General features: G+C 57.5%; 1 protein-coding gene across 11 annotated transcripts; it reads right to left on the bottom strand.

Moving 5' to 3' along the window:
* Window positions 1–1,314: 1,314 nt before the first annotated feature.
* SORBS3 (sorbin and SH3 domain containing 3) lies at window positions 1,315–23,743 on the bottom strand. 11 transcript variants are annotated; one of them, XM_059072056.2, is made up of 21 exons: window positions 23,326–23,743; window positions 20,123–20,279; window positions 19,745–19,862; window positions 18,087–18,280; window positions 17,099–17,162; window positions 14,970–15,008; window positions 14,426–14,519; window positions 12,607–12,697; window positions 12,249–12,335; window positions 12,098–12,151; window positions 11,183–11,269; window positions 10,574–10,620; window positions 9,990–10,123; window positions 9,704–9,756; window positions 9,532–9,578; window positions 9,247–9,361; window positions 6,948–7,073; window positions 5,625–5,933; window positions 4,712–4,815; window positions 4,005–4,111; window positions 1,315–2,160 (listed from the first exon to the last, which is right to left on the bottom strand). In XM_059072056.2, the coding sequence occupies exons 2-21, from the start codon at window positions 20,222–20,224 to the stop codon at window positions 2,099–2,101; spliced, it is 2,034 nt and encodes a 677-aa protein (XP_058928039.1). In that variant the 5' UTR covers window positions 20,225–20,279; window positions 23,326–23,743; the 3' UTR covers window positions 1,315–2,098. The 11 variants fall into 11 exon arrangements, with proteins under 11 accessions (XP_058928039.1, XP_066895956.1, XP_066895955.1 ...); XM_067039855.1 differs by having other exon boundaries at window positions 23,593–23,743; XM_067039854.1 differs by having other exon boundaries at window positions 23,322–23,723.
* Window positions 23,744–27,222: the final 3,479 nt, after the last annotated feature.

Below are 27,222 nucleotides of genomic sequence, written 5' to 3'. Positions count from 1 at the left end.
GCTGCAGAGGCTCCAGGGCCCCGCCAAAGAGAGGGTGTGGATTTGGTTTCTGCCCTAAGGAAAGGAAGTCTGAACCCTGAGGTCCTTTTTGAGGGCATCAGGCAACTCGAAGAAGCTGAGATGGGGGTTCAGGAACAGGCTAGCAGGTTCGTGAGGAAAGGTCACTTCCATGGCATGGGCTGGGCCTGCCAACCTAGCAACAGACCATGGTGAGGACTGGGGTGGATGGAGAAGTAAAAGCAGGTCTTGTTCTTCAAGCTGCTGTTTAACCAGCAGTGGAGCCTGGGCCGCACCCAGGCACGAGGAGCCTGCCAGGGACCGACCACAGCCCTGTCATTCACGGGCCTCTCCCACCCGTCCTGATAGAATTAGCCACCACTGCCTCCTTCCACCCACCTGGGGTGCGGGTGCCCTAGGTGACAGGCCTAGATGACAGGATTGCCAAGAAGAATGTAAGAGAGGCCCAGCCCGGGGCCGCCCCAGGGACCTCACGCATGACCTTCCTTCTCCAGGGCCTCTGGACAAGGACTGCGTGGGCATTTGGTAGACTGTGCAGAGAGGCAGCAATAGTCATCAGACCTGACTTCAGGTCTATATGTGACCCAGACAACTTAATTTCTCTGCCTCAGTCTCTCCTCCTGTAAAATGGACTCATAACCTGCCTGTTGGGATAACGTGGGTAACACCTTATGCCCCGCTCATCTCCCAGCAGTGGCCAAGGAATGGAGCTTTTCTTCCCGATTAGAGCGGCCAGGCCCAGGCTATGCCCCTACAGAAACCACCAAGCCCCAGAAGAGTCACCTTGGCTAGCTGTGCCCCACCACTCCCAGCTTCCTGCAATCGATTGCTCAAAAACCCGAGCCCCCAAAAAGAAAGTCAACACACACACGAGAACTTCGGGTGTGGAAATGGAGCGCACAGAAGGAAAACATTAGGAGCAGGACAAACAGAAATGTCATTTAGTTCAGCAACCCCGTGGCAGCTCCAGAACCAAACAGCCCGCAAACAAGGCCACATTCAGCTCCCATCTCTGGTTTCTCCGCAGTCAGGCCTTGCCCTCATCCGTGACATTAGTTCTTCTCTCAGCACTGCTTGCCACACAGCTGCCCAACCCTTAGGGCTGCCCAATCGTGCCTGAGACCTGAGATCTTGAGAGATAATGATGGTTCTTTTGCGGCCTCCTGTTAAAGACACACACACATACTCACTCACTCATTCACATCCCACCCGATTCCCTACGGCAGAAAGAATTCCCATAACCCTAAGCACGTGGAGCCCCCTTCCACCCCAGAGGAAAAGGACAGGAAGGCAAGGTCCCTGACAGCCAGATTTATTTTACATTCTCTTCCACAGGGGACTTGGGGGTTGGGGGCCGCTGGGCAGGCAGGAGGACAGCACACATCAGTCTCCCTGGAATACATCTGGGACAGGCCGGTCCTCAGAGGCCCCACCCTTCCTGGGCGCTACAGCAGCAGGAGGATAAGCACAGCCCAGGCCCAGGGCTCGGCAGCCTGTAGGAAGAGGGAACCTTTGGGCAAGATCTCTTGCCTGGCCTCGAACGCTAAGGAAGTGCTGCGTCCATCCCCCATCTCACTCCCAGGCCCAGCTGGAGGCGGGAAGGCAAAGGGGATGGCAGGCAAGCTGGAGTGAAAGGGGAGGAATCTCTTCCAGGCGAAGATGGCCTTTGGTCTCTATTAGGTTAGGAAGCTGGTCCTTGTTAGAGGAACCCCATGGGGGTGAAGCTGGGATCGGGCCCCTGTTAGAGGAAACGCCATAGCAGGGTGGGGTGGCAGACGCGGGGGTCTGGTCTCAATAAGGCCTGGAAATAGTCTCCACTTCAAAGCAGACCTCTATATTTGGGGAGTGGGGTAGGGGAGGAAATAAAAGGGCTGTTAGAGGAATGCTTGTGAATTGTGGGTGGGAATCAGTCCAGGGGGCTTCGAGGGAGGTTCCGTGGGAAAGGCTGCTGAGGTTGTCTGCAGATGCCAGTGGCTCAGGTCCTGGGGGAGGAGGATGCGGGGGGCATCCTCTCTCCCGCCCATAAGTGCTCTGCTCCCCATCCCATCCTGGCTGGGCTCTGAGTTGCCACGGAGATCACTCACACCGGGGCTACATAATTTCCAGGGAATGTCCCAAATTTCTGGGTCCTCCGGGAGACACCTGAAATAGGAAAGACAGAAAGAGCATTCCCCACTTTTTAAAAGAGGAATGGGGTTGGGGGGAGTGAGAGCCCTGCCCTCTGCTGGCAGTGCCCAGAACTGCAAGTGGAGTCCAGGTCCCAGGGAGGATTTGTTTTTTCTCACTCCTGCCCCCTAGAGGCAGAAGATTAGATGGGACAAGCCATACTTCATGATTTCGATAACGATGGACGATATCTGAGCACTCAACAACTGTGTACAACTCTGCACACAGCACTGAATAACCCCACCCGTCCTTGGGAAAGCAAGGACACAGGAGGATGAATCATAGAACTTAAGTCGGGAGGAATCTCACTGGTCTAGTATGACACCCTAATTTTAGAGATGGGGCAGGTAAGGTCACATGAATTACCCCAAAGCATTCAGCTGCTTAGAGGCAAAGGCGGGACTAAAATCCAGGCCTCTATCTGCTACAACCCCAAAGAAACCCATGTGCTGGGGTAGAGGAGGGGAAATGCTAGAAGACACAGGAATATAAAATGAAATTAAAGGCCTGGACCTTCCCCCTTCCCGGCAGGCAGCCATTCCATCCTGACTCTCTTCTGAGCAGCCCAGGCCCTTCTTGCCCGCAGGCCTTGCTGATACTCCTCCCTGCCCGGAGTGCCTCCCCTCCCCTCTCTCCTCCCCAAATCCCTCCCCTGTTCCCCTACTTCCTCCAGAAAGCCTTCCCTGACCTGCACTGTCCAAAATGATACCCACTAGCCACGTGTGGCTGCCGGGCACTTGAGATGTGCCAGTGTGACTGAGAAACCGAACATTCTAAACCTTTCCTCTAAAAGCACTTGTGGCTTATTCCACGAAAGTGGTGCTTTTTCCTCTTGTCTTTAGTAGGAATTGTAAAAAAAAAAAAAATGCAAAAGTAGACGTGTACAGAGTAAAATGAGAATGTGCCCCGAAGCCCACCCATCCGAGTAAGGACTGTAAACAAGGCGGTGCTTCATAATCACTGGTGTGTCCGAAGCTTAGTCAGCAATGAGGTGCTGGGATTCAGATGAGAAAGGGGGGCGCTGCCAGGTCAAGGGGCCACCCCTCCTCCGGCAGCCAGCCCTCCAACCCCTCAGGCCCTGCAGCCTGCTGAGTGGGAGCTTCCGCAGGACCTTCACTGCTCTCTGAGGACAGCCTCATCCTCTGAAGCTGAAGCCTGAACAGGGCCTGCCCACTCCAGGAAAAAGCCTGCTGGGTCGGTCACCTTGAACCAGGCCAAGGCCAACCTGAGGCTTCCTGCTTTAGTCCTTTGCCTGAGCTGCCCTTGGGCCAGCCCCGAGAGCCGGGATCTTTCTCCTCTCTCTCCTCTCGGGGGTGGGAGGAGCTAGAGGCTAGCTGGGAGTGGGGATACACAGGTGTGAGACTTACTCCTTTCCATCGGGGGCTTAGTGTCTCAGGAGATAGGACCCTTCCCCTGCAAGGACTGCTCCAGAGACAGAGGTGTATGATGGAAGGAACAGGGGCCTGGGGGTTGGGAACCGTGCTGCCCTGAGTCCAGCTGGCTTCGTCAATGACCCTGAGCTGGTCTGCTTTCCTCCCAGGCCTCACCCCTCTTCAGGGAATGAAGGCAGGCAACAGAAGTGCTGGCTTTGGGGAAGCAGCCAGTGCCCGGCCGGAAGGGTGGGGGATGGCCAGTCCGTGAAGCTTTGCTGAACCAGCACACTGGCTGCCAGTAGCAGCCGCCCAAATCCCCCCAGGGACCCTGAGATACCCTTTCTGAACTGCCCCCAGCCCATCCCCCACTCGGAGATACCCCTTCTGGCCTGTCCCCCAACGCACTCCCCTAGAACCCTGATATACACCTGCCCCCAGCCCACATACCTACAAACCAGCCGTCGTCACACTGCTGCATGACATCCACCCAATCCCCCTCCCGCAGCTCCAGCTCATCCTCATTCTGGGGCCTGTACTGGTACATCGCCCGGTACCTGCAGGAAACATTGCCATGGCAACCACCAGAGCCCTTGCCCTTTCCCCAGACCAGGCCTGGAGTGTCTTAAAACCAAGGTAGCCACATCCTCTGAATTTCCCAGAGTCCCTCCATGCTCCCATTAGCCCCTGGCCCAGTTCCAGGGATGGTGACTGTGTCTGGCTTTAGCGCATTCTTCCCCAGGCCTGCTCCCTGCTCTCCAAGCCCTAATCACCCAAACCCCACTTCCTCTGAGTTCCCAGTGCCTTCAAATCTATCCTACCAGTTCCCACACTTTGCACATACACGCGCTGACCTCAGGGCTGGAAACGCAGTGAGGAGATGGAGGCCAGGGGGTCCAGTGTGGGAGGCTTGCTTTAAGGCCCAGGGCTGGCAGGGACAGGTCAGGAACACCCCAGACAAGCACCCTTCTGTCCCCGCACCCCCCCCCACCCCACCAAAATCACCCACAAGCACTATAAGGACAAGCACCCTTTAGTAGGAATTTACCAACTCCATCCTGGAATGGTGGGGAAGAGCGGCTTAGGGGGTCCGTGTGCTCAACATTCCCTGCGGGGCAGCCCCCCAACCCTGACCAAGCACCCCAGACAGTACTCACAGGGTCCAGTGTATCTGCGTGGTGTTGGGGGATGAGGTCCCCAGCTCCAGGGGACGGCTGGAGCCTCCAGGATGGGACAGAGCTGACCCAGGGGTGCTGAGATTCTGGGGTCCACAGGAAGGCAGGCGGGCACATGCAAGCATGAAGGAGGGGAAGTGAACGGGCCTGCCCACCTCACCAGGAGCAGCTTCCCACGATGCCTCATCTTATCTCGCAATCCCCACGGCACAGGGAGATCTGCCTGACTGTTTCACTTCACAAGTGCTGGGAAGCTGGGCCCAGGTAGGGTAGATGGCTGATTTGAACACGTGCACGGACAAAGCCGGGAGCGGGAGAAGTCCTGTGCGCTGGTTCTGTCTGCCCATAACAGTTTGCTGAGTGAGTGGATGAACCCAGGAGCAGATGCACTTGTCTGGGGGCTATGTCAGCACGAGGACCAATGGCTACTATCATTTACCCATCAGCTACTACCTACCAACTACCCTCTGCACCTCTGCAGTGGGGATTACTATCCCCACTCTACAGGCGAGGAAATCCAGAACCAGAGAGGGCAAGTCATCTGCCCAAGGTCACACAGCAGGTGAATGGCAGACCCCCGACTCATGGCACACCCTGTCCCAGAGGCTGATATAGGGAAACCCCAAGAGTGGATTCTGGAAGGTCAGGAGGTTGGTGCTGGCTTTGGTTTCTCCCTAGAAACTCCTGCCTCCCTGGGCTGCAGCTCAAGGAGAGAACCAAGGGTCTGAGGTCCTCAAGGCCAGGATGTGGCTGCAACACAAGGTTCTGCCCAGTCACCCCACCAGTCTGTCCTGAGCAGTCTGGGTGGGATCCCGAAGCACAGACCATCACAGGAATGGGGGATACAGTGCGTGGAGCAGGGCTCAGCTCTCCGGTCTGAGGCAGGTCACCTTACCTGGGTCTGGGGTCTGGGCTCCTGGGTGGGGAAGGAGAAGCCAGTGCGGCGGGGGGAGGTCCGGCCCCCCCAGTCGGTGGTGTCAAATGGGCTGCGCGGCATTAATGGGGAGCTGGGGTGATGGGCCAGGCGGGCACTGGTCAGGCGGGGAGACGCAGGGAGCTGGGGGCTGTCGTCGCAGACCCGAAGCCGGGGCTCCCGGGTCACCTGCACGTAGCTGGCAGGGAAGATGCCCTGGCGCCCGGTGCCTGAGATGCGGCCCTCGTACCAGTGCTCGTTCACCTTGCGGATCAGGCAGATGCGCTCCCCCTGGTCGCAGAGAGGGAGTTAGTGTCTGCAGGGCCCTCCCGGGTGCCACATACCCGAGGGAGCCTACGTGGGACAGTGTTATTTAAACCTAACACCTTGCATGAAGGGATCAGGCTCAGAGGGTGTCAGCGGGTTATACAGAGGTCACGCAGCTCAATGCCAGGCTGGTAAGAAGCACTGGGCAGGCATTAGCCACCCCTGCCATGACTGGGTCCTTCCCTGCCTCCGCCCTGGGTGATCCAGTCACCACTGCATCAAAAAACAAACTGTCTGAGGGTAGCTGGTGCGTCCTCGAGCCCCCATGCTGACTAGTGTTAGTGGGGCTGCCCTGGGAAGGATGGTCTCTGGCCTCCACCTGCCCCCACCTCTCTCCATCCAGCCACCTCCTTCCCCCTCTCTCCCTGGGCCAGCTGTTCTGGGGAAACATTCGCTAGTAGCAGTCATGGCCTCTGCCCCTAACATCAACCAAGGGAGACCAGTTCCCTGCTTTCCAGGACAACATTTTTCAAGCTTTCTGAACCATGATCTATAGTAAAAAATATGTCCTAATAACAATCCAGTACACACACAAACATATATACATAACTGTCTAAAAGTCTGTAAAACACCTTTCTACATGCAAGGCATTCTAAGATTTCCATTCCATTAAACATGCTGAGGAAATTCCCTGGCAGTCCAGTGGTTAGAACTCGATGGTCTCACTGCCATGGGCCCAGGTTCGATCCCTGGTTGGGGAACTAAGATCCCGCCACCCCCCCAAAAAAAAAAAGCTGACTGTGATCCTCACAGCCTATCAAACCGCAATTTGAACAAAGCACAACTACTCTAGAAGTTTTGAACATTTAAAAAATGGGCAAAATTAAGGGAAATATATCCAAAGAGACTGAGGAAAAAAATCTGAAATACTACTGAAGATGGGTACACCTGATTTTTTAAAAAATGTTTTTACTGCACATATTTACCTGTGTCTTCACCTGCCCCTGCCCTGCACCCACACTCTCTGCCTGGCCGCACCTTTCGGAAGGAAAGCTCCACCTCCAGGTCCCCCTTGAAGTTGTACTGGGCCACGGCTTCTCCATACTCTAGCACCTGGTAGGTCGGAGGCTTGATGGGCTTGGGGATCTCATCTGCAGGCAGCACCTGTAGGAAGAAAGGGCATGAGAAAGAGTCACCTTGGGCATCAACTGGGCACAGACCTGGGGCTCCTGGGAGGGTGAGGCAATATGGGCAAGATCTGTCCTCAGACCAGAGAGGAGACAGACACCAGACACAAGACTGCGGGTGGCCAGGGATGAGCACAGGCAAGGGGGTGGTCAGTCCCAGAACGCTCCTGGAGGAAGAATTTCCATCAGAGGTATGTGGAGTGGGCATTATTAGAGTGGACAACAGCAGTACAAATAGGAGACAGTTTAAATTGGAGCACAGAAGGACATGAGGAATTCCAAGGAGCAGGGAACTCCTGGTTACCTAAAAGTGAGGATCTACCATTTCACTGCTGCTGAGAACCAAGTGTCCCTCCTCCTCCTCCTCCTCCTCCTCTTCCCCTTCTACCCCACCAGGTGCCCTGAGTCCCCACGCTCTCTCTGCTTCACCCTACCCAGAAATATCAAGACACTAATAAACTAGTTCCTACTAAGATGTAAATGACTGATGACATAGAATACTATATATACTTTGTGGAACTTCAGGATCAGGGACATCATTCTGAGGATAGGGGAGGTCTACTGACGCCTATGAGATGAAGAGCCTGAATTAGATGACCCAATCCATGAGACAAAAAGGAAGCCACAAAGGAAATGAGAATAGTTTCAGTTGAGTGAAAAAAACAAAATATCAAAATCTGTGGGATGTAGTTAAAGCAGTGCTTAGAGGAAAATTTATAGCATTAAATGTTTACATTAGGGGAAAAAGGTTTCAAATCAATAACCTAAATTACCACCCTAAAAAACTAGAAAAAGAACCTAATGCAAGCTGAGGGAAGGAAATAATGAAATGGCAGAAATCAATGAAACTGAAAACAAAAATAGAGAAAAATCAGTGAAATCAAAAGTTGGTTCTTTGAAAAGATCAATAAAATTAACAAATCTCTAGCCAGAATAAGAAAAGATACGGATTACCAATATCAGGAATGAAAGAAAGGACATCACTCTACATCTTACTGACATTAAAAGGATAATCAGGGGACTTCCCTGGTGGCACGGTGGTTAAGAATCTGCCTGCCGGGCTTCCCTGGTGGCGCAGTGGTTGAGAGTCTGCCTGCCGATGCAGGGGACACGGGTTTGTGCCCTGGTCCGGGAAGATCCCACATGCCACGGAGCGGCTGGGCCCATGAGCCATGGTCGCTGAGCCTGCGCATCCGGAGCCTGTGCTCCGCAACAGGAGAGGCCACAGAGGCCACAACAGTAAGAGGCCGGTGTACCGCAAAAAAAAAAAAAAAAAAAAAAACACCCGCCTGCCAATGCAGGGGACACAGGTTCGATCCCTGGTCCAGGAAGATCCCACATGCCATGGAGCAACTAAGCCAGTGTGCCACAACTACAGAGCCTGTGCTTTAGAGCCCATGAGCCATATCTACTGAGCCCACGTGCCACAACTACTGGAGCCCATGCTCTGCAACAAGAGAAGCCACTGCAATGAAGATGGAAGGCAGCCAAAAATAAATAAATAAATAAGAATAATCAGGAAACATGAACAACTTTATGCCAATAAATTAGATAATTTAAAATTCCTTAAAAGATGCAAATACCAGAGATAACCTGTAGTCCTACATCTATCAAATCCAGAACCTGTCTCTGGATTCAGATTCGACATCTACTTAACGACTCATCTCTGAACCTTAGCAACTGCATCTGCAAAATGGGGATGATTTATCAATTCCCCAGGTTAATGAGGGGAACAAGGAAAGTAATACACGTGAAGAAGATGATGCAAGTATATGTGATTTGTGAACTGTCACACGGTTCGTACTCTTGCCAGTTGCAATTAGAATTCTTCCCAAAGACAGCTTGAGAGAGGAGGATTCTGAGTGGTGAAAGTGGGGGAGGCTGACAGAGGCTGATGGCCTCTGGTACAGGAACTGAGTTGTTTGCTTCTTTCCCCCTGGGCTGGTCTCCACCTTTAGCCCTCATTTAACAAACATTTCCTGAGGGCATGAATGAGGCTGAGACTCAGTTTTACGCCTTAGGAAACTTGCTAGATGTGAAGGATCAGCCAGCTCCAGAGAGAGGGGCCCTGGATGGTTAAAGGGGTCTGCGCTCTCTGAAAACCCATCCGCCCGCCCAGCCAGGCCCCTGCTTCTTGTTGCCCTGCTCACCTCCACGTAATTAGCAGGGAAGATGCCCAGCCGGCCGTGGTGCTCCCCCTCCAGCCAGTTCCTGTCCACCTCCTTGTGGATGTAGACAATGTCACCCTTCTTTAGAGTCAGCTCCCTGAAGGCCAGAGCAAGGACATCTAGCAACCTGAGGTCCTCCGGGTCCTCCTTCCCTTCAGACCCTGCCCAGCACGCCCAGAGTCCCCTCCACCCTCTGGGGGCCCACTGCAGCTCTGTGCTCCCAGAGACTGCCCCAAAGGGAAGGAGAGGGGAGAGAAGGGCACTTACTTAGGGGACTGTGCCTGGAAGTCAAACTTGAGCCGGGCAGCCTTCCTCTGGGCAGGGGGAGAGGACAGAGGGACTGACCTCAGTCAACCAGCTGGCAGGCTGGAAGAGCAGTCACGGGGACCCACCCCAGGCCCTCCTTGCACCCTGACCCTAACGCTCCCACCCCCCTTACCTTCTTCTCTTCCTTCCTGGCTGGGCTGCCCCCTGGTTCAGAGGCACTAGGGTCTGTGGAGAAGCACTACCTCAGCTTGGGAAGACCATGTCTGGGGGGCAGGGTTGGGATGGGGTTCTGCTCCCCTTCCCCGCCCAGGACAGGAACCAGTGGAAGCGCGGGGGGGGGGGGGGCTCCATGACCTTCCTGCCACCTCCCCCGGGGCCCCAGGAGATCTGGTGCCTGGTGGTGGTGGTGGTGGTGGGCGTCTGCCTGGGTAAGAACAAGAGCAGGATCTGGTTCTTACCTCGGGTTGAGGAAGGGTAGTCGAAGTCCCTCCGACCTAGGAAGGGGCTTCCTCCGTCCGCCATCCTGTGGGCGCTCAGGGAGGAACCCTGGTAAAGTGCAGTCGGGGAACTGGAGCTCCAGGCAGAGGCCGGGCTGCGCGGGGGCACACGAGTGAGCCACCTGTCTGGACCTTCACAGCCTACCCAGCTCACCCCTGACCGCCCAGATGTCCCACCCACCCCCTTCTCCCATCTCCCGCCGCCTCCTCCCAAGGCGTCTCCCAGGTCCCGGGCTCTCAGCAGAATGTCCTACTTCCCGAGCGGTAAAGGCCTGGAAAGGGTGCGGCCCGGGGTGGGGGAGGCGGGAGTGCGCGGCGGGATCCCCTCGCCGCCGCCACCCGAGTCCCGAGCTGGGGGTAGGCTTCCCTCTGCGGGCCAGGGATGGCCCCCCTGGCGGCGAGCGGTGGATCGGGCCCCCGCCGGCCACTTTCCGCGCTCCGGGTCCCTCCTCCCGCCGTCAGTGTCCCGGGCTCGCCGCCTCCCCGCGCCACGTCCCCGCCGGCGGCCCTCCCACCCCGCCCCGCTCCGCTCCACCGCCACTCACCGCGCAGGGGGCCGCGGCTCCCGGGACCGTCGGGGCGCCTGCGAGCTCTGTGCGGGAGACGGGCGCGGTCAGGGCCCGGGACGCCGGTCCCCGACACAGCCGAGGCCGCCGCCTCCGGAAAAGTTTGCGGCTCGTAGGGGAGCGGGAGGGGGAGAGGGGAGGGGCTGTAGGGGGAGGGGAGGGGCGGTAGGGGGAGGGGTCCTAGAGTCGCCCGCGCGGGCGGCGGGCTGGGAACTGGAGGAGCGAGGAGCCGGAGGAGGAACCGCGGGTGCGGAGGGGGGAGGGGAGGCCGGGAAATCGGGGCCTGCTTGGGGTTGGGGTCCCAGCGGGCTGAGGTTTAGGGGGCGAGGCGGGGGACCCCGCGGGGGACCCCTCCGGCTCTCGTACGGCAGGCTGCCATGGAGTCGGCCTGGGAGGGTTCTTAGGGGTCACTAGGAACAGTGAACGCCCTGCATTTTAGGAAGGAGAGAGCAAACAGGGATGAAGTCTCCCAAGGTCGCGAGTGCGGCTGGAGGCGACGCCTCTCGTCGGCCTGCGCCTCCCACCCAAGCCCAGCAGCCGCGGCTCCGGGTTTCTGCGTCCCCCCGGGAGAGGCTGGGAGGTCGGTACCTTGGGGGTCGGCTGCCCGGTCTCAATGGCACGCAGGTCCTTGTCCAGCTCGGCGCTCAGCTTGGCCAGCTCTCTCTCCAGCAGGACCTGGCGGCGGGTTATGGGGGGAGACTTGGACAGTGGGGAGGGGCGGGGGGGGGCTGTGCACCGTGGGGGGTGCTGGTCAAAGGTCAGATGTTCCAAGCCCAGTGGGCTGCGGGACGGAGGACACGGTGCCTGGGTAAAGGGCAGGCTCAGGGCACGGGGCCAGGCCAGGCTGCCTGCCTCTGGGCCTGCCAGGAGGGCCCTGCCCACTGACCAGGCTCTCCCATCCCCTGCTCCCATGGTAATACTTTAGTACTTGCTGATGTGCCTCAGTACCATTTTCTGTTGTGTTACTTCTCTGTTCAAGAGCCTACAGGACTCCCTACTTCCTCGCCCATCAAGTCTTCTACGGCCTTCCACAGCCTGGCTTCTCCCTAAGCAACCTGCTTTCCCTCCCACCACCCGTGCAGCCAGCTGAGTGTTACACACACATACACACACACACACACACACACACACACGGCCCCTCCAGCCTTTGCCTGTGTCTCCCCCATCCTGAGCCCCTCTCTCTGCCTCTCCTCCAAGCTCCACCTCCAATCCAAGAACATTTCCTGACAATTCCAGTCCACACTAATCACTCCCTTCTCAGCTCCTGCTTTGATGAACACAGCTTTCAACACACGTTTACTGAGCGCCTACTGTATGCCAGGCACTGTCCTGGGTGCTGGGGGTATAGAGGTAAACTGTATGGGACTGGAGAGGGTCAGAGCTTTGGGTCCATGGCCTTTGCCCATGGTCACTGGGACCAACACCACCCATAATCTCCCTCGTTGTTCCCTCAACATGCTGTCTCCCCTCCTGCCCTCCTGCCCACCTGCCCGCAACACTCACCTCGATGGGCTGGGGAGGCTTCTCAACAGGGTCATCTACCAGTGGTTTCTTGGGCTAAGAGTGGGACAAGTGAGTCAGAGGGGGTGAACTCGCTCCCCAAATGCACTAGCTGAGGGTGCATCCTATTCCAGAGAACCAGGCCCACACTCACCTTCTTCCCAGTCTCTAGTTCTTGCAGAAACTGGTTCCAAGATTCTTCTGTCCAGACATTGTCTGCTTTCTCTCGGTGTCTGAACACCTGCATAAGGGTGGGTAGGCATCAGCTTGAGTAGAGAGGTACTGGGACACTGGCCAGGCTCAAAAAGCAGGCTTTCAGGCCACTGTCCCACCCCATCAATGCCCTCCTAAGGATTCTGGGCTCTTCTGGCTGCACAGGCCCCAAGCTGGAAAAAAAGCCTTATCTGTGCTATTGCAGCAGAGGGCCTAGCCAAAGAGTGTGGTGGCAGAAGTGGGGAGGCGGGGGATGGAGGGGGCAGGGAGGGCAGGGGGGTTGATGCTGGGCGAGCTACCTGCTTTGGGGTCTGGTGCAGGGAAGAGGATGCTCCAGGATTGCAATTGAAGGTGTTTCTAAGAAGCTCTTCAGAGACATCCCAGCTTCTTCTAACAAAAGGGAAGGACATCTCTTCAGTTTCCTTTTAGGGAAACTGAGGCATGCGTGAGCACACAATCCTGGGGAGCTGCACCCCCTCCCCACCTGCCTCCGGGCTGTGGAAGCAGTGTTAAATAGTAAAACATTATAAGCTCCGAGTTCAAATCCCAGCTGGCCCCACCACTTAGCTGTGTCACCACTTAGCTGTGTCACCTTTTGGCAAGTTAATGAATTCTCAGAGTCTCTGATTCGACACCTATAATATGAGAATGATTCCTACCTTCATAAGGGTGTGGTAAAGCTTAGGTGGGGGAACATAATGTGAGACACCCAGGAGAAGGGCTGACACACACATCTGCTCCAGGAGTGGCCAGTCCCTTTCCTGCTGGCCTTGGTGGAATACCCCGCATTTGTGTTCTGTCTGGCCCTGTGACTGTGGGTACGTATGTTTGTGCAGCTTCGATGAAGCTGGTCGCCATGACTAAGTGCCTTGCCCAACGGTGTGGGACTGTGTCTTAGCCCCAGGAAACCCCAAGACAGGGCAAAGAGCCTGCAGGCCTGACCCTGGAGCTCTGGGCAAGTTACTTCTGATCCATGGGCCTCACTTTCCTGAGGTGCTGGATCAGTGATGTCATCTGTCACATTTGCCTTAGTTCCCCTCCAGGGAACTTCCCCTTCTTGGCTGGCTGAAATGTTCCAGCCTCTGCTGAGTTTGAATGTTTCCACCAAGTGGAACCATTGTACCAAGCTTATCAAATGATGGAATGTCTGACGGGAGGGTCAGTATTTGTTGGCTGTAACTATGACTCCATTCTCTATTTTAGAAAGAACATCAGTAATAACACTGATAATGAGAATGGAATACATTGTTCTTAATTTAAGGAAGCTCTAGTCATAATTAAGCCTGTATAATAATAATGTTTGTGGAGACTTGCAATGTACCTTGATCTTCACGACCACCCTCTGATGCCCACTTAACAGATGGGGCTAGTGAGGCATAGACTGGTTACCTCGGTCAAGGTCACATGGCTAGTGGCAGCACACTGGCTTTAATCCAGAACTCTGGGTCCAAATCTTGACCAAATCTTGTCCAAATCTTAGTCTCTACCTTATCGATGATGCCAAGAGCCACAGCCCAGTTAAGACAATGTTGATGAGGTCACCCCCTCCCCATAAAGGAATCAGAAACTCATTGATTACACTGTGACAGAGAAGCTCCTGATTTTTAAGGTTGGGCTGAGCTCCTACAGGGCCCTGCAGCCCGGGCTGGGCTCAGGTGGTTTACACAGAGAAAAGGAACTCCGTCCTTGACCTATCTGGAGGGTTCCTCTCTCAGCGGCATCTGGGAGAAAGCTTGGGATCCTCTATGCCCCTTGTTTTCTTCCAGGCTTCAGAGTGGATGGCCACAGGTCCCAGGTCCATGCCTAGTCATGGGCTGCCCGGCTCTCCACCCCATACGATGAGTGGATCTTTGGGGTGATGAGTTCCTGCTGCCAACCACAAAGGCATCACAGGCAGTCCCGACCAGGAATGGCGCAAAGCCCATCCCTGCCCGCCATTCCCCTTTGGCTCTGGCGGCGAGGGGAGCATCTGGAGCAGTGGGGACCCTGAGAAGGGGCAGAGCCATGGAGGGGAGCCAGCCGCCCTGCTCCAAGACTGTGCCGCTGTGGCCACCAGGGGGCGCCAGTCCCCACAAGGAAGCCAGCGCCCCTCTGCAGCTCCTCCCCACGTTGGCTCACCCGCTCAGAGATGACGTCTGGCCTGGCCAGGCAGCAGGTCTTTGCTGGGGCCCTGGATGCCTTGAGTCTGCTGAGGTGGCACAGGAAGAAGCCACTGAAAGTGGGAGAAAACAAGCAGGGGTGGTGGGAGGTGAGAGCTGGGGTTGAGGGCACCTGGGTGACCCTTGAAGGTTCTGGCCCACACCCACCCGTGCTCCTGGATGGCTGGTGGGAATGGGGGTGACAGTCTGGACCACGAAATATGGGCTTGGGGCCAAGAGCTTTATATTCTTCACCGAACTTTCCAAACATCTCTGGGGTGTTCCCGTTTTACACATGAGGAAAGAGAGGCCCAGAGAAATCACGGCCAGGGCTAGGCATTCACTGGACAGTGAAGCAGGGGCTCTTAATTACCATCTACCAGCGCATTTGGAGCTCGCGGAAATGGGCTATACAAACTTCTCAAGCTGAGTTCAGCCAACTGGGGAGCCCCAAAGCCAGGTGTGGCTGCAGGGAGGGGCAGATGCAGGCACCGGGCTGCAGTGGGACACCTGCACCCCCTCACCTTTGGGTGCTTCCTCAAAGGTCCGGTCCAGCTGCAGGTCTGTGGGAGCAGAAAGGACCAGGTCAGGGCTGGGGCAACATGTGAGGATGGGGGGCCCCATGAGGCTGCCCCAGAGGCTCCCAGCACCCCTCCTGCCTAGAGCAGGGGCCAAGGGGCTGAGTCAGGGCCTGAAGAATGTCCCAAGGGAGGGAAGGAATTAGGTTTCTGGGAGGGCTTGAAATGCCTCTGGCCGACTTAGGGCCTGAGTGAGCCAAAGGGGCGGGGGGGTGGGGGGGGGAGCAGTGGCCTCGCCCAAACCCTCCTGCCCCTCCCTCCCGGCGTTCCCACAAACACCCTCTTCAGGACTTTCTGGGGCCTCCTAGGAAAAGCTACTGACCAGCCAACCCACTTGATCCCCTTGGCACGCAGACACACGACCAGAGTTCCGACCTTAAATGCAAACCAAAACGCCCCTCTCTGGATCCCACACCTTCCTCCAGCTCCCGGAGCTTTCTGCTTCCCTTTGCAGCAAACCGCTGCCCATAAAGAACTCAGTGTCTCCAGTTCCCCTTCCCGATAAGCAGGCTTTCAGCCTGAGCCACCCTCAACAAGGACCCCAGAGACCTCGGCCTTACCAGATCAAAGGGCAGTCCCGCTTGACCATCAACAGCACCTGTCACAGTGGATCACTTCCTGCTTTTGAAATTCCTTTTCACTTGGCTTCAGGGAGACCACTGGTTTTCCTCCTGCCTCCCGGGCTGCCCCTTCCCAGGCTGCATAGCTGATGCCTGCCCAGCTCTCAAACCAAGTGCTTCAGGGCTCAGTCCCTGGGCCTCTGTCTCTCCATCTCCCTGGGTGATCTGGTCTAGTCTTCTACCTTAAAGATCACTGTCTACTTCAGGGACTCATAACCTTAGCTGCACATCGGGGAACTGTTACTTGGGGGAACCTTTAAATCAAAATCTCTTTGAGTGGGTCCCGGGTATTAACATCTGTAGCTTAGGCCTCGCCTCTGAACTGCAGACTTGTGTATCAGCTGCCACTTTGGGTGAACCATATCGAAAACTGAACGCCCCTTAGACCTGCACCTCTCGCAGCCTCCCCTGTGTGTACGTGCAGTTATAAAGGGCAACTCCATCGACTCACTCAGGTTTAAAGTCATCCCTGACTCGCCTCTTTCAATCCATCAGCAAATTCCCATGACTTCCATCTCCGGAATCCCACAAGGCCTGCTGCCACTGCCCTGGTCCGAGACTCTTTAGCCTGGATTCAAGCCAGGCCTCCTGACTGGTCCCGCACCTCCGCCCGGCTCCTCCTCTTCCCCGCCTGGCAGCCAGAGGGAGCCTCGTCAGCCGTCACTTGTCAGAGTCTGTCACTCACTCTTCTCAGAGCCTCTGGGTGGTTCCTCAGTTCTCGCAGAGTAAAAGCCAAAGGCTCTGGGCGACCGGACCCCAGCACCTCTGTGATCCATCTCCTAACAAGTGCCCCTCTCACTGTGGCCCAGCCCCTCCCTGCGGCTCCAGAACATGCCCGGCCTGCTCTGCCTCTGGGTCCCTGGTGCTCCCCAAGCAGCAACGCCCCTCCCCCAGCCCTGCAGGGCCAACTCCTTCGCACCCTTAGCTCTCCGCTCAGATGCCACTTCTCAGGGGCCTTTCCTGACCAGCCTGCGTGAGGTGGCAGCCTCCCTGCACTGGGCAGTGCCCCGGCTTTTGTTTCCCTAGCCCTTACCACCACCTGCCACGTTAAGTACTTATCTGTTTATTCTGTGACCCCCGCTCTGCCTTAAGCTTCGCTAGGGCAGAGACATTCTCTTTTGCTCCCTGTTTTGTCTTCAGCACCTAAAATAGTGCTTAGCACACAGCAAGTGCTCAACAGTTGGTTAAGGGACTGACTGAACAAATGTGTGACCTCACGGCTTCCCAGGCCCTCAGAGGACACCGGGGACAGTGTCTGGTCATTGTCCCCCGAGTACAGGGAGGAGATTGCCGGCTCCTTCCTTTGGCCTGTTTTAGCAACCACTCATCACAGAGCCTGGGGTGGGTGGAGAGACTTCCCGGGGCAGGTAAGTTCCCTTTTCTACCCCTTACTCCCCAAGCCCCAGGGGCCCGAGCCCACATAGGCAGAGAGAGGGCTCTGCAAGGGTGTCTCACCCGGCAGTTTCCGGTGAATCTGCTGGAACATTCTCCGGTACCAGTCCCTGGGGCTGTCAACACTCTGGGATGAGAGAAGGCAAAGTCAGGCTACCCCCTCCCCCCCGCCAATATCAAACCACAGAATTTTTCTCCTCCCTGAGTCCTTTCTCTGGCCACCCTTGAAGCCCCGGCGGGTGGGCTGTTGTGACATCTTTAACAACCATAACTTCGTGGAGCGTGTTATGTGTGAATAAGATATATGGAAGGATCTCCACCAGTGATGGTCCCTAAGCTGTGAGATTTGGGGTAGTTTACATTTTTTTCTCTTAGCTTTTCTGTATTTCTGTTGATTCCACACAGAACATGTGCTTCTATGTAAGGAAAAATAAATGCAACAGTATCGGTGGGGGGATGGGGTGGGAATGGTACTTCACATCCTCTGCCTCACCTGTGACGCAAAAGAACCCTGGGAGGCAGAAGGGTATGTTACCAACTGGAGTTTCACTTGAGGGTGAGGAGGTGGAGAACTAGAGGCGACTGGCTCAGAACAGGCCTGGGGGTGGAGGAAGGGCGGGTCCTCTGCACCCGGACCCCACCCCCGGGTCCTCCCACGCCTGCCACCCTTTGAGGCCTTCTCACTCAGGACTCTCCCGTTCACCCATTCAGCCGGTAACTTACTCAGCACCCGATTCCCGAGTGCCGTGCCAGGTCCTGGGGCCGTGAAAATGGGGGGAGGGGTGTCCCTGCCAGGGTCAACCCTTACACTAGTGGCGCTCTACCACTGAGAACCTGGCTGGCAGTCTAGAACCCCCCCCAAAAAAACCACTGTGCAACTCAGACGTGCAAGAGTGCCTGTAATTTTATGGGGCCCATGATCCCCCAAACCCATCATGGTTGAACCCCTGCTTTAGTCTGGAACGCCATGGGTACAGCCTTTATTGTCAGAGGTGGAGCTCAGCGGGGGTCCCTGGGCCCCATCGATCAGTGGCCCCAACCCTGGACTCACAGATCGGGGTGCAATAGGCATGCCGCTCTCATCCACAGGCCCGATTCCCTCATACTTGACCCAGCGCTTGTTCAGACGTTTGCTATCCTTGGTCCACGTGGCTGACCAGTTCTGCGGATGCTGAGAGGCAGGGGTCTTCTGGTTCCCAGAAGGCCGGCTCCCAGGACCTGGCCAGGTCTGATACCAGGCAGGGTCTGTGGGGCACATACAGGGGAGCTTTAGCAAAGGGCAGGGGTCCCACCTGGGCTTGTTTGTCCCTTAGCTCCTCAGAACACCGATCCCTGTGGGTTCAAAAGTTTCAACATCTCCTTGTTTGTCTGAGTTGACAACACAGATTGTCCAAATGTCCCCATCCCCAGCAGGACCACAGGCCTCTGTTTATTTTTTAGTAGTTAAAGTGAATGAAAATGGATTTTATCTCGAGAAACCTGTGCCCGTCCCCACCCCACCCTGCTTTGCTGGGGATGTCCTAAAAGTTTTCAGAATGAGAGCTGGAATCGTCACTTGCAGAGGATGCTGGGGGGAGACAATCCAAGTGAGGAGGCAGCAGGGTGTGGCAGAAAAGGCCCTGGGGCTGGGGGCGAAGACTGAAACCAGACCTGGGCTCTGCCACCTACCGGCTGTGTGACCACGGGCACAGCAATCAACCTCTCAGTGCCTGTTTCCACTTCTGTAAAATGAGGGTAGTCATGGCAGAGATGTAGGGGGATCTAGTGTGTATGACTGTATTCAGGACAGTGCCTGACACACAGTCAATGGGCAAGGGACAGAAACGCATTCACCAGAACTTTCAGCCCCCAGGTGTAACAATGTAAGGGCTTCAGGGGAGGATGGACAAGGGTCTGAATCTCAGTTCAGCCTCTGTGACTGAACATCCCTGAGACTCAGGTTCTTCACTGGGAAGATGTTGATAATCACACCTTACCTTGTCAGGATATCAAGGGATGACGTGAGATAAAGGCCTGTAAAGTGCCTTTACAGTGTCCAGAATTTTCTACGTGCTTAACAGCTATTGGTTAAATGAATGAACTACCTGACACAGGGCCTGCCTCGAGGGAATGCTCAGTAAAGGTTGCCACCCTCCTCAGGAGAGGGGCCCTTGGGGTGCACCTGCACCCAGGAGGTCCCAGGATCTCTCAGACCCCGTGGCCCAGGCGGGGCTGACTCAGAGGATCCCAGGAGCTGGCAGGCTCCCAGAGCTGCTTCGCCGGCCTTCTGCTGGGCCACCGAGTACAGACCGGAGCAGTCCTTAGGGGGCCTGTCTTGAGTTCAGCCCCCTCCCCTTCTATAAGGCAACACACGCTCGCATTCCTCCACCCTCCACCCCCAGTCCAAGCTATCTCCTGGCCATCTGGAGGTCCGCCGGGCCCCTAAGGCTATGTCCCCTGCACAGGGCCTTCCCCTGGCACTGGGTGGGGCAGGGAGAGGAAGGGATGTGTCAGCCGGGTCTCTCCCACAGCAGTTTCCCTCTCACAGGCCAGTAGCCTCACACGGGAGGGACAGTTAGTTGAGCTCACTGGCCCCAGGCCCTCGAGAGGCCTCCATCCACCTCCTGCCCCTCCAGCCTGACCGAGAGTGGAACCAGAAGGCAGGGCCCAGGAAGCTCTGACCCCCACCTCCACAGCGCTCCTGGAGCACGTTTTCCTGAGCAGACCCACCTGGGTGCCTGGAAGCATCTCTCCTCGGTGGAAAGTACCCGTTGCACACGGTCCTGGGTGCAGGGTCATGGAACTGGAAATTAAGGGTGTTGGAGCCACCATTCCGGATCACGGGCACCTGTGGGGAGGGGCCGGGAGCGGCAGGCAGCTCAGGCCCAGAGGGCTCTGCAGACGGGTGGGAGGGATGGCTACTAGGGCACAGCCATACCCCATGGGGACAGCTTGACCCTTTCCAGGAAACCAGCGAGGCTCTCTAGAGCGATCACCTACCTCCTTCCCTGCCTCCATCCCTTTCAGCCTCCCGCTCCCCCACCTGTCCTGAGAGACCCCCACAAACTACAGGCCCCCAGTAACCCTCTCCCTCGCTGTTTCACTCACCCGTGTCCCCCGGGGGGATGACCCTACATGGGCCCGGAGGTGGCTGGGGATGAAGTCATCCAGGCTGAGCACAGCTGGGAGGCTGCGGGCTGGGGCCTGCATGCTTGGGTCAAGGCCGGGGGACACCGGGTGTACCGGCTGCTCCTCTGCGTGTCCTCTGTGGGGAAGGGAGGGGGAAGGGAGAGCCCTGCTGGGTCCAGGCTGATCGTGCCCTCTGGGCCCGACCTCGGGGTCGGGCCAGCTGGGTGGGAGCTCACGGACCCAGGAAAAAGGCCACTGCGGGCACCCGCCTGCAGGCTGCCCGGGCCGGCTCCCAGAGGCACAATGGGCCGCTTGTTAGGCCGCGGGCAGGAGCTCCGGGTGGGAGTGGGGGAGGGGAGGCCGGGCCGGGAGGAGGGGAGGCCGGCCGGGAGCGCGCCTGCTGGCCAGCGCCTCTGGGGCCCTCAGAGCACAGCGCGGCCCTCACCCCCGGAGCGAAGGCAGAGGGAACCGGGGCAGCTGGCAGGAAAGGGCCTGGGCCCTGGGACTTTGTTTCAGTTCCCTCTGCCACTCCCAGGCCCTGTGTGGCCATCTGCTTGCCAGCGGGCACAAGGGGCTACTCAGGCGGGCGGAGAGACCCCGGACCACGGGGAGGCCACCCGCCCACTGCCCAACAGGGCCAAGGTTCTGGGGAGGTGGAGCGCGCCAGCCGTTTCCAGGCCGCGGGAACCATTCCTTCTGAGCTTGGAGGAGTATCAGCTCTCTTCTTTGGCCTCTTTGCTCGGACTAAAGCCTCAGAGGGCTCAGGGTGCCCGTGAGGGGTGGGGCGGGGAGCCGAGCCGCGGGGGAGCAGGAAGGTGGACCTGCTCACGGGCCGGCGGTGCTGGGTGTCACGCACATGCACGCATGCGCACACATGTGCGCACACGCCCCTATTTCTCCTACACCTCCAGGCTGTTTTTTGTTTATTTGTTTGTTTGTTTTCAGTACGCGGGCCTCTCACTGTTGTGGCCTCTCCCGTTGCGGAGCACAGGCTCCGGACGCGCAGGCTCAGCGGCCACGGCTCATGGGCCCAGCCGCTCCGCGGCACGTGGGATCTTCCCGGACCGGGGCACGAACCCGTGTCCCCTGCATCGGCAGGCGGACTCTCAACCACTGCGCCACCAGGGAAGCCCCAGGCTGTTTTTTGAACAGAGGGTCTTCCTGGGAGTACCATGCCTGACTGGCCAGCTGGGTTCTTCTGCCCCGGGCAAAGGTTAGGTCAGGGGAGAGGGCTCCTGGCAGCCGGGAGAGGAGCCGGTGGGGCTTTTCCACAAGAGAGCTCAGCTGTCCCGCCTCACCTGTCCTATTGGACATGGCCAGAGGCTGAGCCAACCTCTGCCACCTTCCGGCGCTGGACCAATTCTGGCACTTTTGTTCAGAGTTAAGGCTTGCGCGTGCCTGTGGGGTCTGAGGACTCACGGGAGGGCGGCGAGGGCCTTGTGAGGTGCTGTGTGTGCGGGGTGGAGTGTAAGCACAGTGCTCCAAATGTGACTTGTGCAGGGGGTACCATGGGGGGTGGTGATGTGAGCAGCATAGGCATTGTGGGTACAGAGGGGGATCGTCTGAATAGTAGGCGGGAGGTATGCAGTGGAGGTGTGTGTGTGCAGTGCAGGTCTGTGTGTGCAGTGGAGGTGTGTGTGCAGTGGGGGTGTGTGCGCAGTGCAGGTGTGTGTGTGCAGTGTGTGTGTGTGTGCGTGCAGTGGGGGGTGTTGCAGTGGGGGTGTAGTGGAGGTGTGTGTGTGCAGTGGAGATGTGTGTGCAGTGCAGGGGTGTGTGCAGTGGGGGTGCAGTGCAGGTGTGTGTGTGCAGTGAAGATGTGTGTGCAGTGGGTGGGTGTGTGCAGCGCAGGTGTATTGCGCAGTGGGGGTGTATGTGTGCAGTGCAGGTGCGTGCACACAGTGGGGGTGTGTGTGCAGTGACGTGTGTGTGCAGTGCAGGTGTGTGTGTGCAGTGGGTGTGTGTGTGTGCAGTGGGGGGCTCATATGAGCAGCACAAGTGTTATGGAGGCCAGAGGGGATGAAGGTGCAATGGGGGCTGTGATTACTGCTGTACCCAGTTCCTGCTCAGCCATGGGGGGTGGGCGGTGCTCAGGGTACAGACCAGGCTGGGGGCAGCTCCCTGACTCTAGTCTGAGTGGGGATTCCCTCTGACATTCGAAAAGACCTGCTGGGGACAGAGCTTTTCCGGGCCCACCTCTGGCTGTGAGGGGAGTAGAGGGCTGAGGCTGGAGGAGGGGCCTGCTCACCAGCTGGATCCAATTAGAACTCCTACCAAAAGCGAAACAGGCAGACACACCCTTGTCCCTGCTGCTCTCCCTCCCTTTGCAGCGGAAATTGAGGCGGGGGAGAGTGGGAGATCCGAGGGCTGGGGCAGGCTGGTTCCTAGCCGCAACCCCTCCCCCGCCAGCTGACCACCGGAGGCCAAGTTGCGAGGTCAGCACTGGCAGTCCTGCCCATCAGCTGACCCAGCCTGCTTTCCTCTCCCTGTGGCCCACCCTGCTGTGTTCACTGAGAAGGGCCCTCCAGTAGGAAGGGGCGGGCAGGAGCTCTGCCCACACCACCTGATTTTCCAGGGTCTGCTGATCCTTGGTGGCCCAGCCTGACCCTCCCCAACACAGCTCCCGGGGGGGGGGGGCGCACGTCTCAGGATATGCAGGGGTGGGTGGGGAAGGGTGGGCTGAGTTTTCCTCCTGGAGGCTGTACCAGGAGACTATCGATAAGGAGGACTTCTCGCAGGGAAGATGGAGGCACGGGAGTCAATGGGTCCAGCATCTGGCAGAGGACAGGGGTGCCAGGAAATTCCTGGGGTCCTCCCAGAACTCAGGCAGCCTTTCACCAAGCAGCCAGCTCCAAAGGGCTAGAAGAGGTGAAGTAGCCCTGCTGTAGTTGGCAGACTCCTTCCTCCCTCTAAGTACTGCCCTGACCTTGGGGGCCTGGCCCTAGGCGCATTCCGGGGTATTTTCCAGCTACAAATCCACGTGGACAAGGACAGGTTTTCTCGAATTTCACTTTATCTGGATTGAGGGGGTACTTCTCACCTCTCTCCTCCCCGGAGTTTGGGACCAGGACCCCGGGGGGAGGGGCTACTTGCCTTCCCCTCGTGTTGGATGCGGGTCCCTCCTCGACTGCGCCCCCCCCGCCGCGTCTCCTCTCCACCGCCTCTCCTTCCCGGCACCTACCTACCTTCCCAGGCGAGCAGGTGGCGGGGACTGAGGACGCCCGAGAGGACAGGAGCATCTCTGCGCGGCTCCTGCCTGGCGCAGCCGCGACGGGCCCTCGGGGAGGGAGGGAGGGAGGGAGGGAGGGCAGGGAGAAGTCCGGGCTGTGCCGTCCGCCCTCGTGACCGGGTCAGGACGGGCTCCGCGAGGCCGGGCCCCAGAGGAGGAAGAGGGGAATCGACGGAGCCGGAGTTGGGGGAGGGGGGCGAGGGCGCGCGCTGGGAGGAAGGACCTTGAGAGGCGCGCGCGCGGCGGAATGTGTCTCCCTGCAATCTGGTCCGTGGGCCGGGCTGGAGTGGAGGGCGGGGGCTCGGGCGGGCCGGCCCGGGGCGGGCGAGTGCTCCCCGTCGGGGCGCGGGCGGGCGAGCCGCGGGGACGGCGTGGGTCCTGCCGGGGGCCGGGCCGGCCGCGAGGCGGCGCCGGGAGGAACCGCCCAGGGTCCCCGGGGAGCCCGCTCCGGTTTCCCAGCTGCTTCCCCGGCCCCCACCGCAGGGCGGGGGCCAGCGAGCGCCACTCAGAGTTTCCAGCGACATTTCCAGCGGGTGGGAAGGGAGTCGCTGCACGGCGTAGCCAGGACAGAGGGCAGGAATGATTAAAGAACCCGGGTGAGCCAGCAACTGATACGGAGCCGGCGGCCTCGGAAACAGGACCGGGATGCAGACAGGCTGGGGCCGAGATAAAGGCGCCGCACAGGCAGAGTGGCCTAGCGCGCCGAGTTTAGGCCCAGCCGCCTCTCTGCCCACTTGGGGAGAGGGTTTGTGATTGCGTGAGCGCGCGTCCGGGCGAGTGCAAACACACACACGTGCGCGCGTGCACTGGCAAACGGGCGGAGGCTTACACAAGTGCAAGGCCCGCAGAGGACAGCGCGGGAGGAAATCGGCCTAAAACAGCGACTCGCTGGGCGTGCCACGCCCCTGAAGAGGACGAGGGCGGGGTCCCTTTGGCGGGGATGGGGTTACCAGGGTCTTGGTGTTCCCATACACCGTCCTTGTTTTGATCTTGCTGCTTTTCCGCTGTTCCCGCTGCTCTGACAACGGGTCCCAAGAGCCCGCGCGCGCCAGTTGGCTTCCAACCCCTCGGGCCATCCCATCTTCCCCTTCTCCCCCAAGCCTCTGTGCCGGCATGGGGCCTGTTACAGCGATGGTACTTAATGAATGCTTAACTGCTAATGGACAGACTCTGGGGTACCACTTCTTAGCCCCTGGCTTGGCTCTGGGACCCCAAGCCAACCAGATAGCAAATACCTGCTGGACAATCTCAGATCTATTTTGGAAGTGATCCATTATAGATTATGAAAATATGAAAATGTGTATCGCAGACCTACTGGGAGTTAGATTGGTGCCCTAAGGTCACCATGCACTTCAGAGTGTTTCCTAAGCACACCATTCAACTTAAAAGTTGAGAAAAAAGGGAATGGAGAAAGATGAAACCATATTTTTAAATCCCTACCATCGGGCTTCCCTGGTGGCGCAGTGGTTGAGAGTCCGCCTGCCGATGCAGGGGACATGGGTTCGTTCCCCGGTCCGGGAAGATCCCACATGCCGCGGAGCGGCTGGGCCCGTGAGCCATGGCCACTGAGCCTGCGCGTCCGGAGCCTGTGCTCCGCAACAAGAGAGGCCACAACAGTGAGAGGCCCTCGTACCGCAAAAAAAAAAAAAAAAAAAAAAATTCCTACCATCATTGATGCTATCAGCTACATCTTTTCCCAGTTCAGGTAAAAGAGCTATCTGGGTTGTGGGGAACCAGCTTGAAACGATCTCACATGTGAAAAGCCGAAGGAGAGGCTTAGGTTGAAAAGAGGAGAGAGAGAGGCGTGCCACCTAGCTTCCAGTGTCTGCAGGGCTGTCAGTGTGGCAACAGACTGGCTGCACTAGCAGACTGGCTGCATACTCTGAAGCAGATCCAAGGTCTCCAAGAAAGAGATTTCAGAGGTTCCAAGTCTACCACTTGTGGGGCATGTTCGGAAAGGCAGCTATTGCACTGAGTAAGGGAACTGAACCAGATCCCCTTTAAGGCCCCTTCCAAGAATCTCCGATTCACCAGGAAAGCTGAAAGGATGGGGCTGGGATGGGTAGCCCCTGCACACAGAAGTCAGCATCAGAAAGGAGGGAGGAGCTCTGGGACTCCCCGAGGGCAGGCAGCAATGCATCTCCCCTCTCTTAAAGCTTGGATACCTGCCCACCCCTAGGTGCCATCCTCTTCCCTCCCTCAGGGACAAAGTATGTGCCTGCCTCCCCTGTCACCAGTTATTTTTCCCCACCTGTCAGGATCCTCGCGATTAAGGGCCACATCTCTTTCATGTTCTTCTTTGTTCTCCAAAGATGGTGAAGCTGACAATTTTCCAACTCCAGGAATCCTGGCCATACCCCCTCTCACCAGCAGTGAGCTTCTCTTATTCTCTAGGGCTCTGACCTGGACTCCAAGATAAATATTTAATGTAGAGGGTGCAGCTGAGCCGACAAAGGTCCCAACTTCCTGTTTCTCACAAGGGGAGGTGGCAGCCAGGGGCGAGGAGCTGGGGACTGCCTACCAGCTTCATCTCTATGGGAATGGGGAGTCCGGTAAACAGCTTTGTAGGAGGAGGTGGGGTAGGCCCCTCTGGAGACCTGAGCCTTCCTCCTAAGCTGCTTTGACTTCTTCCTGTCCGCTTAGGTCCTGCTGGGCTTATCACCTTCTCTCTCAGGTCAGAACCTGCTTTGCCCTGGCACCACTGGAAATAACTCTCCTTCAAGAGTCATAGGCTGTGTGCTTGGACCAAGGAGAAGCTATAACAGGATCCCTCCAACACACAGCCTCACAGGAGACAGGATGAGAGATTGGTGGGAGCACGGAGCCTAAGGAACCTGGACCGACTCCTCCTTTTCTGCCCATGTTTAGGGAGAAGAATCCCTCCTCTTTGAAAAGTGGGAGATTAAAGGAAAAAGAGTAGTGAAATCCAGAGATTCAGCCAAAAACCAGGTGTCTGATTTCTCTGCTCCTCCCTCCCGCCTCAGCTCTGCTTGCTGCTGGCCTGACCGGGCAGAGAGCTGGCATGGCTTAGGGAGAAGCTGAGGATAGGGAAGGCCGTGCTAGGTGACCTAGCTGTTGTCAACAACAGAGCAGATTCCTTTCATCCCAATGCACTATCTCCTCTGGCCAACTCCCTTATCGCCTGACAGGGACCTCTGTCCCTGTGACTCTGCCCCATCTCTGGCACGGTCTTTTGTCAGGGGACTGCCTCTGCCTTCTCAGGGCCACCTGAGCCATAGTAAACACTGTTACATAACCGCTGTGTTTTTTCTAGCTATCTGATCCTGGTCGCACCGGGCCCTACCCTCACCCTGCTCCTTGAGGCCGCCACCTTTTGTTCCACGGATTATCCCCCAGTGGCCCCCGTGTCAACTCAGGTCCGTCCCCGCCCACCACACTACAGGATGATTAGCCAAGAGACTACCGATAGATGTTGTGTCTCTTCACACGGAGGGGGAGAAGAGGGTTGGCTGTTCATACAGGAATGTGGGTCGCTGGGGACACCAGCCTGCATCACCAAGAGGAAGGATGAATGGAAAGGGCACTTAGGTAGCTTTTTATTTACGTGAGTAGGGTGAGCAGAGAATTCAGTTTCATTTCTCCAATGGGAAAAAGGAAGCCAGGGATCCCAGAAGACGTAAAGCTGAACTCTCAGTTCTTGAGGAGTGTCTGTGTCTGGTGCTGGGGGTCTGGCGTTCGAATGTCACACTCAGATCGACCCTGAGCAGGCAAGTGGCTCCCGGGCTCTGTGCCTCAGTCCCCCCACGTTAGACAAAGGAAGAGCATCTGCTATTCCTTCTTTTCTCCTCCACAGGAATGAATGAACTCTCGTATATTCTTCAGTTAGGCTATG

The sequence above is a fragment of the Kogia breviceps genome, chromosome 8 (assembly GCF_026419965.1).
Source record: "Kogia breviceps isolate mKogBre1 chromosome 8, mKogBre1 haplotype 1, whole genome shotgun sequence".
Classification (NCBI taxonomy): domain Eukaryota; kingdom Metazoa; phylum Chordata; class Mammalia; order Artiodactyla; family Physeteridae; genus Kogia; species Kogia breviceps.
Note: the sequence above shows the minus strand (reverse complement) of the source record. Positions and strands in the feature narration are given on the sequence as shown.

What these genes read in the sequence shown, in the direction of transcription:
- SORBS3 (XM_059072051.2), bottom strand. Translation starts at nt 20,224, where the DNA reads ATGCAGGCCCCAGCCCGCAGCCTCCCAGCTGTGCTCAGCCTGGATGAC. An exon ending in GAGCCGCGGCCCCCTGCGCG is followed by an intron (nt 10,124 to 10,573) that starts GTGAGTGGCGGT and finishes GCCCCCGCGCAG; the next exon opens with CCCGGCCTCTGCCTGGAGCT. An exon ending in TTCCAGGCACAGTCCCCTAA is followed by an intron (nt 9,362 to 9,531) that starts GTAAGTGCCCTT and finishes TCTGGCCTTCAG; the next exon opens with GGAGCTGACTCTAAAGAAGG.